This window comes from Acinonyx jubatus, chromosome E2, assembly GCF_027475565.1.
Source record: "Acinonyx jubatus isolate Ajub_Pintada_27869175 chromosome E2, VMU_Ajub_asm_v1.0, whole genome shotgun sequence".
Taxonomy (NCBI): Eukaryota; Metazoa; Chordata; class Mammalia; order Carnivora; family Felidae; genus Acinonyx; species Acinonyx jubatus.
In genome coordinates this window covers 51,015,480-51,031,835 of record NC_069396.1, presented here as the reverse complement: position 1 = coordinate 51,031,835, position 16,356 = coordinate 51,015,480, and the positions used below count along the sequence as shown (strand labels likewise).

Below are 16,356 nucleotides of genomic sequence, written 5' to 3'. Positions count from 1 at the left end.
CCCCGGCCAACAGGAAGTTTTTGGGGCCAGACCGAGGCAGCTTTTTGTCAGGCCACCGGCTGAGGGGACCCAGGGCATCGGGGAACCCACCACAGGCGTTGCTTCTTAAAGTGCAAAGAGGCCCGGAGGCTGTGTGGCACGCAGGGCCCCGAACCCCACGACCTGGGCCCAGGGCACCTTTGTGCCAGGCTCCCCGCTGCAGAGGCCACGGCCCAGCCACGAGGAGTGGAGGGCAGCCAGTATCTGTAGCAGCCTTAGCACGGCCGCTGCACTGGAGAGACGGGTGGGCACTCGAAGGGTTCCCAGTGGGAAGGCAGGAAGGCAGGAAGGTGGGAAGGGCATGGAGGCTGAGGAGAAGGCCATTTCCCAGGAAGAGCCAGGCAGGCCCGGCACCCTCCTCATAACTCCGACTGCTTCTGTGACTTCTGCTCCCCCAGGCCCTCAGTCCCTGTGCAGGAACCCGGACCACACTTCCCCGTATGTCACCCACTTCCCATGAAGTGCCCTAAGCACTGGGTTGGTGGTGTTCGGTGGCCCGGGATGAGGAGGACTAAACCAAGCCCCAGGTGCCCCCAGCGCCCCCAGCTGCACCCTAACAGGGACACACACACACACCCACACACCCCGCACAGAATAGTGTTTCCACAGCACTGTAGTGTGTTTCAAAGCAGACCAGGATCCAGGCTGGTCTCCCAAGCTCTCCCACCAAGGGCTTAAACTGTCTTCTTGGGAAAAGGGGATCTGCTGACAGGGAGGGTATCAGTGGGACCCCAACAGCTTTCCTGGCAGCCACCCCTGGGCATCCCTGTTTCGCTTTTACCAAGGCAAGGGCCACCCGCCCCCCGTTTGCCTCTCCGAGAGGTGGGAGGAGAGCTCAGTCTTGAGGTCTGGATTTTCTTCCTTTTTCTTTTGGGAGTTATCGGAGGGGTTTTCCGTTTTTCTTCCAGCGTTCCCTTGTTTTAAAGGGAACGTAGGCCAGATCCTGTGAAGAGGGAGGGGGCGTGCGCAAGTGGAGGGGAGTCCCACGCTCTTGGTCCGGGCACACAGCCGCCCTCCCCCGGTTCTGACCTGCAGGGGCCACACCCTCAGCACGGTACCTTGGGTTGACAGAGCCGCGGCCCGCGCATTCCCGAGGAGGCCACCGGACAGGTGCCACCCTGACGGGGGTGGAAGTGCAGACGCGGAAGGTGGAAAGAGGTGGACAGAACGGACGGGAGTTGTTTTCTGCAGGGACCGATGACCCCGCCCCGGGGCAGCCCAAATCTCGGAACCTGCTTCCGCTGGCAGAGGCCGGGGCTCTGTCCAAGCGGTGAACGATGCCCTGAGGCCGCTGTGCACGGGCAGGCGGGGTAAGTGGTCTGGGGAGCAGTGAGCGTGTAGAGGGTCACGGGGGCCACTGCCTGGCCAGTTCAGTCCTCAAGAAGGTCCAAGTCAGAGAGCAGGGCGCCCTCTGGCTGCTGCCTACGGCCAGCTCCGGGGTCTGCAGCGCTGGGCTCGGGGAGCCTGATGGCCCAGCACAAGGTGTGGACTGGGGCTGGTGCTACCGCTGAGGTCTTGAGAAGGTAACAGGGGAGAGGGGACACTCTCCCCACTCCTACCCCAGTGGACCTGGTTTTGTTCAAGGCCACATGCCACCCCGCGGAAGAGAGAAGGTCACCTTTGGCCCCAGGCCTCGGTGGCTCACAGCGTGTGTTCGGCTTGCAGCTGGGAGGGGAGCAGGGCCTGCATGGGAGACTGGGGCGTGGGTGGAGGCGACTGGGGGGGTGACGGCTGACTCGTGACAGGTGTGGAGGTGAGGAAGGGGACGGTGGAAGCCACGGCGGAGGGGGAGCTGGGCGTGGCACCGGGAGGCTCACTGATGGGCCGATTGTGGAAGAAGAAGGGGCACTGCTGGATGAAGAGCTCGATGATTGTCTGGTAGGTCCGCGTGGCCGTGAGGGCGTCCATGGTGCTGAAGTCGGGTCTCATCAAGGTGGGCCAGAAGCAGATGGAGAGGTTCTCACTGGTCATGAGATTCACCTTGTTGTTGTGGCTGACTCTGTGGGTGACACCAAACTCACGGTCAGGGCTCCACAGGGCAGGGGGCCCCAGATGAGGCTCTCTGCCAGCAGGGACCCTGCCCTGTCCCATGTGTGCTCGTGGTCACTGACACCCCAGACTGCTCTGCCCGCCTGCCCGCCTACAGCCTGAACAGAGAAAAGGCCCGAGCACAGCTCTCCCGGGCCTGGCCTGGAAGTCGAGGTCGGAGACCCTCTAGGGCTGGTCCTCTGCCTCGGTGTCGCCACAGGGCCAGCCCCCGAGGAGTGACTCTGAGGTCTTGCCTCAGGGACAATCGCCCGGGCCTCAAAGTGTGTGACACGGCTCTGGCTGCACCGAGAGGGAGCAGGAACCCCATCAAACACCACTCTGGCGAGAGAAGAACAGGTTTGCCTGGAAAACCAACCTACTCTGTCTGTACATAAATCCGGGAAACAGTTACAGGCTTCCTGCCCACACTCCTGCACGTACTCGACGGGTTTGAGCTTCTTCACAGCACACGTACCTTGGCAGTGTTCTGTCACATACCGCGGAGGACCCTGGGCATGCCCGAGGCCACACGGGCCTCTCAGACAGAAGCAGGACGGACATGGGAGGAGGAGTCGAGACCCCAGGATGCCCCTGGTGAGCCAGACGTGGCCTACTGAGGAGGGAGACGGCAGCCCTATCACTGCCAGGCTGAGGACAGGGCCTTGCTCTGCGTCACGCTGCTGCTCACCGGCCCGGCCCCTGACTAGCGATTTCAGGTGGAGGGAAGACCCGAGGGCAAGCCCGGCCACATACTTGTTCAGGTGAGAGATGACGTATTTGAAGACTTCGTGGTTTTCCTTTGGAAATTTCTTGAGTACTTCCTTAAGGGCATGCAACTTCTGCTCCCGGTCATTGATTTCTGAGGAAAGAGAAAACCAAAGACTTCCATGGCCACAGCTGGTGGGTGTTACAGGCTCGAGAGATGGCAGTCCTGGGCGGGTGGTGAGACTGGTGGGCCGGGGGCCGCCTAGGGGTGGCCCAGGGCTCTTACACCAGGTCAGCCCCACTCTTCCCCCCATAAGTCAGTGCCCACAGCGGGCACACCTGGCGGTGGCACCGACCCAGCAACCGGGCCCACCTCGGGGTCCCAGGCCCCTGCTGAAGGGGAGCACTGTGCGCCCGGGGCTTCCTGGCCCCCCCACCACCCGAGACTCAACGATCCACACAGACTCCCCATACAGAACACCATTCTTTGCTCATCCGGTTGCCCCCGGAGACAGGAATCCTGGTGCAGAAAGCCCGCGTGCTTCCTGAGCAGACGGGTGAGCACTGCCACCCACCCACGCCCACAGACTGTCTAGGGAGGGAGTCTGTCACAAGACCAGGGCTCTGTCCTTTCCCTAGAGACACAAGGACCCTCTACACATCCCCCTATTGGAGGAGCCGATGGAAACAGTGGGGGAATTCTCATGCAGTTCATCAAAGGGCCTATGCACCCCCTTCCCCCACCACCACCCACACTTCGCCCATCATGGAATCCTAATGTCGTGGGAGTGTGAAAACAAGCTAACTCGAGTAAGGGCTTATCCACACCAGGCCTGGTTCAGCAAGTCTTTGCTGTCCTACGAGGAAGGGGCTTGTGGCCCTATTGAGGGATAAGGAATCTCATACCCAGAGAGGTTACAGAGCTGGGACTCAAACATCACTGACTGGCTGTGGATATCGTGTTCCCTGGGATCCCAGCTCCCTTCCCTGAATACGCCTGGCTTATCTTGGCTAGGAGAGCCAGCCTAGACAGATTTCTCCGAGCATGGAAAGATCCCCCTGTGGCTACTTCTTAGAACTGAAGGTGATCTCTAGCACTCAGAAAAACTAGAGTAGGGCCCAGGAAGAGATAACAGCTATCCCACACTTACAGTTATGGGGGTGGATGAATGGGGGGATCGCTAAAAAAATACGATGGTTCCCGACTGGTTTGGGGGCACAGACTCCTTTGGGCTGGATGTGCGTTCCAGAACCTCTCCCCAGATAGGCCGTGTACAACCCCGTCTACGACCTCTGGAGTTCATGGACTCGCCCAAACCCATCACATTCCTTAGGAAGCCTGTGGCCTCCAAGTTAAGAACCTCTGCGGTAGGCATTGCCCCTAGAGGGTCACGGTTTGGGGAAGCGCAGGAGGAGCCTGGCTCGAGCTGGGCGAGGAAGGACAGGTGGTGCATGAACGGTGGTGGGGGGGGGGGGGGGGGTGGCGGCAAGGGGCAGGGGGCCAGGGCCGTGCGGTGGGACAGAGCCAAACCCAACCCACACGGTCTTGGGTACAAATTCTGTCCCTGACACTCGCCAGCTGTGGGATCTTGGGTGAGTGACACATGTGAGTGTCGGGCCCTTGTCTGTAAAAGGGGCTGGGGATGGTGATGCCATACTGTGAAAGGAACAGCACACACACAGTAAGCATCTGGAGGTGGTCCGAATGTCAGGAAGCAGCGGGAAGGGAGGCCACAGAGACAGGCAGGGCCAGAGCGACCCAGAACTTTTGCCGGTAGGCTCACGGTCATGAAACTGGGGAGTTTTAGGACTCAAGACTGGGACTTGATAACAACAGTGTTTTGATAGTGTCTGTCTGTTAGAAAATGACTGAAAAGCCAAGGGAGCGAACTGGGTGGGGTCATTATCACCTTCACTGCTCTGCGCCTAAGATTTATTTTAAGGGTTCCACCTTGAGAGCACGCTTTGTCTCCGGCCTTGAATTTCAAATACTTTTTACTGTTAAACTTCAGTAAAAAGTTTACTTAAAAATAGTACACTGCTCTAGGGAGGATGCGCGATCGTCCTGACACCCGAGAAGCACGGGCAGGGCTCAGAATCTCACTTCATAAAAAAGTGATCGCACCCCCTTACAGATGCAAGCCCGGCCCAGGTGTCTCCTGGGCGCTGGTGCGGCACAAACGCAGCTGTGTGTTTTCATCAGGCACTTGACCCCTAGGGCGCCTTCACCCAAAAGCGGGTCTCTGCCATCCTGACTAGAGGCAGGAAGCGGGGCTGGAGTGACAGGTGCTGGTCTTCTCCTTCCCATCCATGGTGCCACAGGGATGCTGGCTCCCTTGGTCTTCCTTGGGAGGAGGGGGAGGAGGGGGAGGAGGAGGAGGAAGCAGAGGTGGGGGTACCAGGCTGCCTCGATAGCAACTCACGCCCCTTTCTCAGGAATGCCACGTGGTGCGGCAGCAAGGTGCCCAACGAAGACCTAGATGGTCCCCCCTACTCATGCTTCCCCTCCCTTTCTCCAGCCAGCTTCAGGGTGCAGGTGCTCACGAGAGCTGGGGAGCACAGGGTTTGGCAGGAGGAGCAAGGAAGTCAAGGAGACAACAGAAAGCCTCTCGGTGCAGGGCCCGGCCCTCTGTTGTCTGTCTCACGAAAAACACGGCCCATCTTGCTGACCACCTTCTGACTTCATCTCGCTCACCTGCCCCCTCAAGCAAGCGAATCTTCTTCCCGGTGCTCGGGACGCCAGTGATTTCTTCCTCTGCACAGGCCAGAGTGCTAGCGGGGCAGCTTCGGAGCTGCTGTTTGTGCAGCCCTCACTGCACTAGGCTCACCCTACACGCTGGCTGGGGCGACGCCAAGAGACAGCGCCAAGGACGTAAGACCGGTGGGGGGAGGGCGGCCGGGCACAGGCTCCGTCTCCCGGTCCCCCACGTCTGCTCCAGGTCCCCTGCCTTCTGCCAGGCCGCAGCGCTCTCCGGCTTCAGATCCTCTTTGAAGGACGACTCAGGTGGTGAGGGACGCTCTACAGGGCAAGGACCCCCCCAGCTAACATGTCATACTTGTGAAATGAGGTCTCAGCTGATGGAGATGGCAAGACGGGTTCAGAAGAGGCATTTTCAGGCCAGCTGAACCAAGGCAAAATCTTTACACAGACCAGGCAATTTAGAACCAATTTAGAACTAACACATACCCTAAGAACTCGGGAGGAAGAGAAGGGGACAGCCAGAGGCCACAGCCTAGAGGTTAGCTCGCCACACCCCTCACAGTATACAGAGAAACTAGGGCTCAGAGAAGTAAGAATACAGGCCCGAGGTCACACAAATTGCTGTCAGGGATCTCGATCCCACACACAGCCCCTGCCCTGGCCGTGCCGCCCTGCTGCCCACGTCACCCCAGGCCATCAGACAGGCTCTAGGCTTGGACCTGCTGCCGCCCCACACAGTGCCTGGAGGAAAATCTGATGGCCTTCAACCATCTCGCACACCTGCACCACCAGAAGAGGAAAAAAGTGGCTCAAGGTCACAGCACCCTCTCAGTGAAGTATGCAAGCACGTACAGCATGAACCCTCTACCTCTCCCTCAGGTACAAAACGAGTCCAAGGCCAAGATTTCACTCCGCTGGGCTTGGAATGGAAGATTCCGGGTATCTCTCTCCGGGAGGCGTGACCCTGCAGTAACCTGTTCCGTGCCTCCTACCCCGCCAGACCGAGGCAGGGACTACACACTCCTCTGTCTACTGCCATTTGTCCCTGTCCCACACAGGGCCTGGTACGTGCCAGGATGTGAGTGAGGAACACCCCTGTGACCTTAAGCAGCTATCTCGACAGACAAGAGGAGGCACGATCCCAGGATGTTTACCACCTCTAGCTGTAAGGCACCCCGTCTCCCAGTGGGAATGGTAAGACGGGAGCCAGCACCCTGAACCACTTGGGTCCCACATCCCTTTGACAATCTGATGGAAGCTGCTGGTCTTCTCTGTACACTAAACTGCACATATGGAGCATTACAAGTAGTTACGGGGCTAATGAGGCCCCGGAACCAAAGGTCCTTAGGCTCAGAACTTCTGGACCAAGACAGGGCTAGCTTTACGTCCCTCTGGCATGAAGGACCTAGGACAGGACTGGCTGGACCGGAGGGACTCTAAATAGGTGGTGGTGAGGCTGGCGGTGTCATAAGAGGAGGAGGGGAAGACGTGGGGCAAGAACGAATGATAATATTTGGCGAAGGCCAGGATAAGGTGTGCGTGTGAGATGAACAGGGAACCCAAAGCCCTTTTCTCTGCCTCCTGAAATCCTGGTCCTCCCTGAAGCCACAGCTCAGGTGCCATCTCTTCCACGAAGCCCTCCACCCTGCATTTTCTACCCTTCCAGCTCAGCTGGCTTCATTCTGTCTGGCAGGTAACTAACGTATGCACCCTGGCAGGGCAGGGATGACGTCTCTGCATGGAAGGTCAAGCCCCAGCGTGCCACTCCCCAGCAGTGTGGGTGACGGATGCTACTGCCACTCATTTCTGAATCACCCACACATCACCTTGAGTGTGGTAGGAAGACAAATGGTAAATAATCACAAAAATCTCTATTTGTGCACACATTTTCAGCAATGTTCAATATTGTGAAATTCTGGAGCTAACAAAACGATTTGATAGTGACCTTGATATTTGTTGTGATGGAATCTGAAACCATTCTCAAGCCCTGAACACATAGACACAACAGCTCTTAGTATTAAGTGGGAAGAGCTGGTCAAGTTGATGTTGCCATGGAAACCCAGCCAGGCTGGGAATAGCTACCTTTGGGCTTGACAATCTTCATTTCATAATGTCTCTTAACACTAACACTGGTACTGCCTACTTGGTGCCCCTGGCTCAGTTAAAGCCACCCCAGGACATACACAGCCCACCTTCACTCAACTGCTGTGGCCTTGAAAGGTGCCATGTCAGCGAGATCCTCTCCACCCTCCTGCCCCCAGGTTCAAGACAACGGAACCCCAGCTGACTAGCTCGGGCACAGGAAACACACAATGGGAAGAGGAAGCAGAAATCTCCACCCTTTTCCAGGCTGCTGCAGCAAGGGGCTCCCTTTCTCAGCAGTGGAGACTAGGGAAGCTGCTGTAGGAAGGGCAGCTGATTCTCTATCAATAACACCTCCCTCTCCTGCCCCCCCACACCCCTCCAAAAACAAAAAGATGCTATGTTAGCAGTTCCTGCAGAGACAATGGGATTCTGTCGGGTGCCAGGACTCTACAAGCCTCTAGATGGCGCCAAGTCAAGACAAATGCTGACAGGAATCCACTGGCTCCAGGAGGGGAGTACCAGCCCACACCTTTTCTCCCCAACTTCCGCCAAGAGACAAGCTTAGGTGGAGAGAAAGCTGGATCCACACAGAGATTTCCTATGTGGTTCACATCTCGGCCAGCCTGGAACCTGCTGGAGGAGTCTTTGGACAGCAGGATCAGAGCAGAAGCTGGCACCTGTCCCTGCCCAACTCATCTTGGAGAAACCCGGACTCCTATCCAGAGAAAGCAGGTGGGAAAGAAGGCCCGGCAACCCTACGACAGCCCCAGAACCATGCGCTCCTGCCCCATCCGTGATGGGCTTGGATAAGATCAGGAGCCGTGAGAGATTTCAATCCACCGAGACCATGAGGATAAAGCAAGGCAAAGGTGGCACCCAGGTTGTGAAAGTTAGCACCGTGGAGTACGTAGACCATGGAAAGGTGACCCCAGGGGCCCCGTAGTTCTGGCAGCAGCCAGGTTCTGACCTGGGCACCCTCACATTTCAGGGGTGGACTTTTGTCGGCACGTCCATTTCCTGAAGCCACTAAGAATCTGTGACCTAAGACTTAAAACCCTGATTTGCGACTGCCCCCAAATTTCTGCCTACACCACCAGCCTTGTGAGTAAACCATGCTTGCTTGAAACTCCCTCTTCTGAGTTGGGCACTGATGAGATGAGACTAAAGTCCTGTGTGGTCCAAGGAACATGGCTCCTTTTCCTCTTCCCCACCTCCATGGTCACCGGCCAAGACACTCCCTTCTGCAGCTGCGCAGCGATGGCTCCTTCTGGGGGTCCCGGCCCACCAGAGCCGCACAGCAGGAAGGATGCCTCTGACTAAAAAAGGTAAAAAGTGCCACAAGGTGGGAAGCTGCGGTACTACACAAAGTCCGGGAAAGGCTGCCCGGAGGGAAGGCTCCCAATCCGGTGGACAGATGCCTCCTGAGAGAAGCAGGTCAGGGTGGAAACGGCTGGCAGGGTGGGCAGGATGGCTCACAAAGGTCGCCTTTAAAACCAGAGGTGCTGAGGCACCCGGCGGCTCAGTCGGTTAAGCATCCGGCTTCGATTCAAGTCATGATCTCATGGCTTGTGAGTTGGAGCCCCGTGTAGGGCTCTGTGCTCAGGGCCTGGAGCCTGCTTTGGATTCTGTCTCCCTCCCTTTGCCCCTCCCCCGCTTGCTCGCTCTCACTCTCTCTCTCAAATATAAATAAACATTAAAAAAATTAAAAACAACAACAACAAACAAAAAACCAGAGGTGCTGACCTGCCACCCCCCCGGCCATTGATCATCTGGTCAGGGCAACTGGAACCATCCCTTTCCCCCCAGAGGTGGGCTGGCCCCAGACTACATGCTAACTTCCTTGTAAGAGGGATGGGCAAGCAGAGGGGAAAAGAAATACCTGCCCCCTTTAACAGGTCTCTTACCGCCCTGCCTCGAGGTCTCTCCTAATATTTCATAAATAGGAGCGGGGACAGTGTTGTAGGGAAACTAAGGGTCAGGGAACATTGTGTCAACCACACTTACACTTTGAACAAGCATAGGAGCAGATTTGACCCAAGTCTGCTACAAAACCAGGCTAGTAAGTCGTGGAGTTTTGGGGGAACCTGTAACGATTTTGCTAGAATGCTTAGAAAAGCATCTCTGGTCTACAAAGGCGGGGGTGGGGGTGGGGGCTGATCTACAAGCCCCTACGGCATCATCCTTAGTTAGTTCCCTGTCCTTATATCCTTCCAACCTCAGCTCTAAGAGCCAGAGTGTCTGTTCCCTGAGCACAGAACTCATTCTACTGATGCTCAGCTCCTCTCCCTTAGTTCAACAAACACAGCCTGGAGTGCTGCCTGGGCCCACGAGCCGGGCTGGGTTACCAGTATACTCACTGTGTGCCTCCACCAGATCAATCTGCATGTTGTACGGGACCAGGGGGTCTGGCAGCTCTGAGAAAAAGCTCTTCATGGCACCAGCCACGGTATTCACTGTAAAGTCTTTCTCTGCCAAATCCAGGTTGTGGTCTGAAAGGAAGTTGGGAGAGTGAGGTCAGTCTAAGCTGGAAAGAAGCAAAAGGAAAACTCAGTGCTTGGAGAAAGGCAGAGAAACCTCGAAGACCCTGGGATGCTGCCCAGGGCTGGCCTGGAGCCTGGGCAGGGACTCAGGATTATCAAAGACTGAACAGGAGGTGGCATTCCCTGCTAAAAAAAAAAAAAAAAAAAAAGCTGTGAGATTCGCAGACAGAGGCTGACACCCAATGCCTCCTTCCAAGGTCATCCTTTGAATAAAGCAGCTTCACCCCCTCCTTCTGTCCTGCCTTTTCCTTACACCCCCCGCCCCCCACCTCCTTGGAAAATCAAAGGACTTTCCTAAAAGGTTGGCTCACTTTTCACGGTGGGTTACAGAATGTTCCCAATAATCTCAACTCCATCCTTATTCCTTAAGGTGGCAGGGTGAGCAGACTCCTCTTTCTCCCTCTGCCCCTCCCAGCTTATGAAACCAATGACCTCTGTGTCTTCACTTTTCTTTAAATACTTTATTACATTCCCGATTTACAAGAAATCATCTACTGTTAGACACTAGCTATTTCCATTTGGGGAGGTAGAAACCATTAATAGATTCTTGCATACATACAAGTACATAACTGAGTGTGTGGCTCTACCCTCGTGCTGACGTCAGGCCTCCCATCCTGCAAGATTCCTTAGTGCGTGCCCTCCCCGCACTGCTGGCTAACCGGCTGGCCACGGCGGGGTTGGGGGCCTGCTCCTGGCCGCTGCTCTGTCCCACACGCCCACACGGGCTGCCTGGCTTCAGAATCTGGCTTGGTCTCCTCAGGCCCAGCCACACGCTGGGTTGGACCCTACTCTGATCCTCAGCTTACTTTCCTCTCTGGCTGGTGACATCTGAGAACTTTCATTGCTTTGGCTCGTTTGCTTCTGGCACCAGTGGGTGTGACTTCTCAGCCCATAGTATGCTCAGTTCTAACACTTAGAATTTAGCTCTCTGGCTTCAGACCTCTGAGACCCAGCTTTGGAGACAGGAGTCCCGGCCAAGAGCCAGTCTAACTCATGAGACTTCAGCTTTGGGAGTCTGGGTCCCAACGCTCAGCTGATCATAAACGTTCCCTCGCTTTGTCTCTCTCGTGCAGGGACTCTGCGAGGAGGGGAGTCATGGCTGAAGGTATTCCTGGGGTTGGCAAAACGGGACTATTGCTGCAACCCAACTTCAGATTATGTGCCTGCAATTACGCCCCGGGGGCCCAGGGCAAGGGAAGCAAGGCCCTTGAGAGGTGACGGAGGCACATGCTGCCCTTCCCAGGGTGAGAGAAGCAAGGCACCTCAAGAGGTGACCTGGAATACGGTCAGTGGACGGTGACACGGGGGAGCAGCGGGCTGACTCGGGTTCGGCGCGGGGAATGCTTCTGTCTGGCGGCAGGGCTCGTTCCCCTCCCCTCCGAGTGGCAGTGTGACCTCGGAGGGAAGGCTAACTGGGGCCAAATGCTTTCTCTTTCTCAGTCACCAGGCCAGCACCTCTTGGCTCCGGGGCTGTGCGCGGCAGGACACCCCGGCAATTTGGCTGTCCCGTCCCCCCTGACCGGCTTGAGCCTCCGATGCTCAGCCAGGCTGTGGCCTCACCTTGATCAAACTGTCTCTGCAGACTCTCCATCTCCGACTTATTCCCACTGACCCGGTAGATCCCTTCTGTGCTCAGTCCTGAGGAGAAACAAATAGGTATCTTAGGAGCAGGGAGTGCAGAGAATGAGCAGGACTGGACTTGAGCAAAGACGGGGCGATTCCGTGAGGAGCCCACACGGGGGAGGAAGAGGGCGAAGCACAGATTTTCCTGGATGCTTCAACCCACTTCCCCCATTTTCGTTTTTACTTCAATATTTAAAAATATTTTTTGTAAAAATTAAAATATAGAAGTACCTCAGCTCAAGATAATTTTTGTCCGCATTTTGATGTATATTCTTGTATTTTAATTAAAAACTTCAAAACAATTTTTTTTTTAGTGTTTATTTACTTTTGAGACAGAGAGAGACAGAGCATGAACGGGGCAGGGTCAGAGAGAGAGGGAGACACAGGATGGGAAGCAGGCTCCAGGCTCCAAGCTGTCAGCACAGAGCCCGACGCAGGGCTCGAACCCACAGACTGTGAGATCATGACCTGAGCCGAAGTTGGACGCTCAACCGACCGAGACACCCAGACGCCCCTAATTAAAAACTTTAAAAAATATTTATTTTTGGGAGAGCACAAGCAGGGGAGGGGCAGAAAGAGGGGGACAGAGGAACCAAGGCAGGCTCTGCACTGACAGCAGCGAGCCAGATGTGGGACTCAAACTCACGAACTGTGAGATCGTGACCTGAGCCGAAGTTGGACGCTCAAACGACTGAGCCACCCAGGTGGCCCTTAATTTTCTTTTCTTTTCTTTTTCTTTTTTAATTTTTTTTGAATTTTTTAACTTTATTTATTTTTGAGACAGAGCATGAACGGGGGAAGGTCAAAGAGAGAGGGAGACATAGAAGCTGAAACAGGCTCCAGGCTCTGAGCTGTCAGCACAGAGCCTGACGTGGAGCTCGAACTCAGACTGTGAGATCATGACCTGAGCCAAAGTCGGACGCTTAACCAACCAAGCCACCTAGGCGCCCCCTTAATTTTCTTTTAAAGTAGGCTCCTTGCCCAATGTGGCACTTGAACTCACAACCCCGAGAATAAGAGTTCCATATTCTACCGACTGAGCCAGCCAGGTGTCCCTTGAGTTTTAATTTTAATTTTTTTTTTTTTTAAATGGGAGATAATGCTGTGTTTTAACCTGACCTTCTCACTTACAAAGTTATGTTGTGGGCTTATTCTAATCATTAACTATTCTTTACAACATGATTTTAATGACATCAAAGTATACAGTAACTTTAAAAACAGTCCTATTGTTAATCATTTAGTTTTCCTGAGTTTTTTTTTTCCTGTTTAAATACCCCACAATTATGTTTCTTCTGTTTTCTGGAAAGCTAGTAAGTTTAACAGATTCTTGGCAATGTGTGTTTCTTACTTTGTGAATTTCCTATTCATGTTCTTGTCATTCTTTTTTTTTATTAAAAAAATTTTTTTTAATGTTTATTTATCTTTGAGAGAGAGAGAGAGAGAGAGCGCGCGCGTGAGCAGAGAGAGAAGGAGACACAGAATCCAAAGAATGCTCCAGGCTTTGAGCTGTCAGCACAGAGCCCGACGCAGGGCTCGAACTCGTAAACTGTGAGATCATGACCTGAGCTGAAGTCAGAAGCTCAACCGACTGAGCCACCCAAGTGTCCCTAATTTTTAAAAAATGTTTATTTATTTTTGAGGCGGGGGGGGGGGGGAGGGAGACTGGGCATGACAGCATGAGCAGGGGAAGGGCAGAGAGAGAGGGAGAGACAGAATCCGAAACAGGCTCCGGGCTCTGAGCTGTCACAACAGAGCCCGACGTGGGGCTCGAGGCCACAAACTGTGAGATCATGACCTGAGCCAAAGTCGGACGCTTAACCGACTGAGTCACCCAAGCACCCCTGTTCTTGTCATTCTTGTTCATTTTTTACGAGTGGTCCCTCTCACTGTGTACTTGAAAGAGGCCTCTGAATAGTAAGGAACTATGTTAATGTTACAACATTCCCCCTTTTTGTTATGTGTCTTCTAAATATGTATAATGAATTTTTTGAGGTATGTAATTTAAAATTTTTAGGTTTTCAGGACCAGTCTGTTTCTTTATCGTGTCTCCCCTTGTCTTTAAACATTTTTTAAAAAGTTTGTTTATTTTGAGAGAGACAGCCCGAGCAGTGGAGGAGCAGAGAGAGGGAGAGGGAGAGAGGGAGAGAGGGAGAGAGAGAGGGAGAGAGGGAGAGAGAGAGGGAGAGAGGGAGGGAGAGGGAGGGAGGGAGGGAGGGAGGGAGAGAGAGAGAGAGAGAGAGAGAGAGAGAGAGAGAGAGAATCCCAGGCAGGCTCTGTGCTATCAGTTCAGAGAGCCTGATGAGGTGCTCCATCTCACGAACTGTGAGATCATGACCTGAACTGAGACCAAGAGTCAACCGACACTCAACTGACTGTGCCACCCAGGCGCCCGGATGTCTCCCTTTGTTTTTATCTTTGAACAGCTTTTCCTATTTTTAGAGCAGGTACTCTCTATTTCTTTCTTGTTCTTTTATAATTTTTTTTTTCACTTAGCTCTGTGATCCTTTTATAACTGATTTAGTATATACAGCGTTAGGTAAGGAAAAAAAAATACTAAAATGTAGTTAAGTAATACAGAAGAACATAAAGGATCAGGTCAGAGACTGACTCACCCCACCCTTCAGCTCTCAACCCCTCGGCACAGGAAGCACCGCTCAGGTTAAAGTGGAGTCCAGGCCCTGGCTACTGCCTCCACTGTCCTCATCTCAGGGAAGGAGAGGCCACGGCTGTGCCCGAGACCACAGTTCCAAAGGACGAGGAAGTCACAGTGAAGAGCAGAGTGGGATCTCATGGCTAAACCAAGCCTGGCCCCTTCTGAAGACTATGGTTTCGAGCAACCCTGGCTAGCTGAAGGGGCCCTGAGGATGTGCCCCGGAGCCAACACCAGAAGGCAGCGTGGGCAGTGGAGACGGGACCAGGCCCGGAAGTCAATTAGTGAGCTCCTGAGAGCCAAGTGTCTCAATGTCAGTTATCACCGTAATTACTGCCTCTGGAGAGGCACCCATCAGGCAAGATAAAAGCAGCAGCCTATTTCTGGGGCCCCACAATGGTAGCAGGTGAACTCTAAAGAACATCGAAGCAAGAGTCATCAATTCTCTGGCTTAAAAGCTGTTAATTGCACATAGGCCTTTCACCCCAGAGAAAAGGGGGTTAACGGGCCAGCCGTAAGGACACCCTACCCTGCAATGCCTGGCTACAAAGGAGCTGCCCTCACTGCATTTGTGGGGAGGGAAAAGTACGTACACTTTCCAAACCTGAGGCCCCAGACGAACCCCGCTCGGCAACCTTGCTCACTGCCTCCCTTTCAGCACTGACGTTTCTTGAGTGTCTCTATGTTGTGCACTGAGCCGGGTGCTTCCCCACCACATCCACCTACCACTCACTCACTCACTCAATAAACGAAGATGCCCCTGAACCCTCCAGCCCTTATGGTAGGAGCTGCTGGATAGTGAGAACACAAATGAGAAAAGGAAGATTCTAAAAGGTGAAATCCTCGCCCCAAACTGCACAGATGATAAGAAGCCCAAGTCCAGGGCCTCTGTCACCCTTCTGCCTCAGTGCTGTTCCGGAAGATGTCTGGCATCTATCCAACAGGTTGGGGTCCAGACCACAGTCTTCCCCGCAGAAGATATGCCACACTTGAGTGAAGTCCATTGGTCCTCGCCATTCTGGGTCGCTTTTGAGATGGCACATCCCCTAATGCTGTCAACCCCCAAAGGTCAGAGTCAGGGATGGACCTAGTAAATTTCCAATGGTCTCTTTTCTTCTTAGTGACTTTTCCAAAGCGTCTCAGACATATTTAAACTTTTTACCTATTTCACATCCCAGGTAACCACACATACGACACACACACACACACACACACACACACACACACACACAATCATCCACACTTTCACATTTTGGCAAGCCCTGTGTTATGCGTCAGCAGGCACAAGGCTTCACCTCCTATAGGCTGAAAATACAACCTACTTTCTACATACTCTTCCCTTTATCTGAATATCAGCTCCCTCCAGCACACAGGAAACAACGGCACAAGTGGCAGGGGCTTAAAAGTCCCTCAAGAATGTGGCAATGCCCTGGTCTGAGCCCCAGGTGTGGACAGGCCCTGTAGGAACTGCGGAAGATCCTGACAGCCTCAGGCCATTCACCATCTTCTGGCAACTCTGACCTCCAGCGTGGAGAGAAGTCCTCTGCGCTGTCTCCTCGTGGCCACCTGCCCCAGCACCGGAGGGCAGAAAACAAGCTGCAAATCAGCTCTCTGGAAACTATCCGAGGCGTGGGCCTGCTGAAACCTCACTAGATGGACGATCACGAGAGTGGAGGCATTTACAAGCGCAAGGCCAGCTCCGGAGCGTCAATTCATCATCAACTTAGTATTTCCTGTAATCGGGACACGTGTTTATTTTACGAAATGCCATTTTAAAATAGCAATTCTGCTGCTGCCCTACATAACGCCACAGCATAATTTAGGAAAGGTATCATCTGCTTGGCCACTACAATTTTTCACAGCTACTAATCAGACATCAATTAAATAAAAACAAAAGCTCAGAACAGACTGCAAACACCACAAAGGCCGCTACCGAAACAGAGCCCAGGGCTAGCGATACAGCTGAGAACCACGGCCCCTGACAC

At 54.0% G+C, this 16,356-nt stretch overlaps 1 protein-coding gene across 2 annotated transcripts in view; it reads right to left on the bottom strand.

The window, feature by feature from the left end:
- Positions 1–373: 373 nt before the first annotated feature.
- ARHGAP35 (Rho GTPase activating protein 35) overlaps positions 374–16,356 on the bottom strand; it is a 120,219-nt gene continuing 104,236 nt past the window's right edge. The window contains exons 4-7 of one of the 2 annotated variants that reach the window (XM_027037889.2): positions 11,659–11,736; positions 9,916–10,047; positions 2,821–2,926; positions 374–2,038 (exon numbers count right to left, since the gene is read on the bottom strand). In XM_027037889.2, the coding sequence (XP_026893690.1) occupies positions 1,681–2,038; positions 2,821–2,926; positions 9,916–10,047; positions 11,659–11,736 (674 nt within the window). In that variant the 3' untranslated portion in view covers positions 374–1,680. Of the gene's footprint in view, positions 2,039–2,089; positions 2,681–2,820; positions 2,927–9,915; positions 10,048–11,658; positions 11,737–16,356 lie in introns of those variants that run through there. The other variant, XM_053210497.1, reaches the window with a different exon arrangement.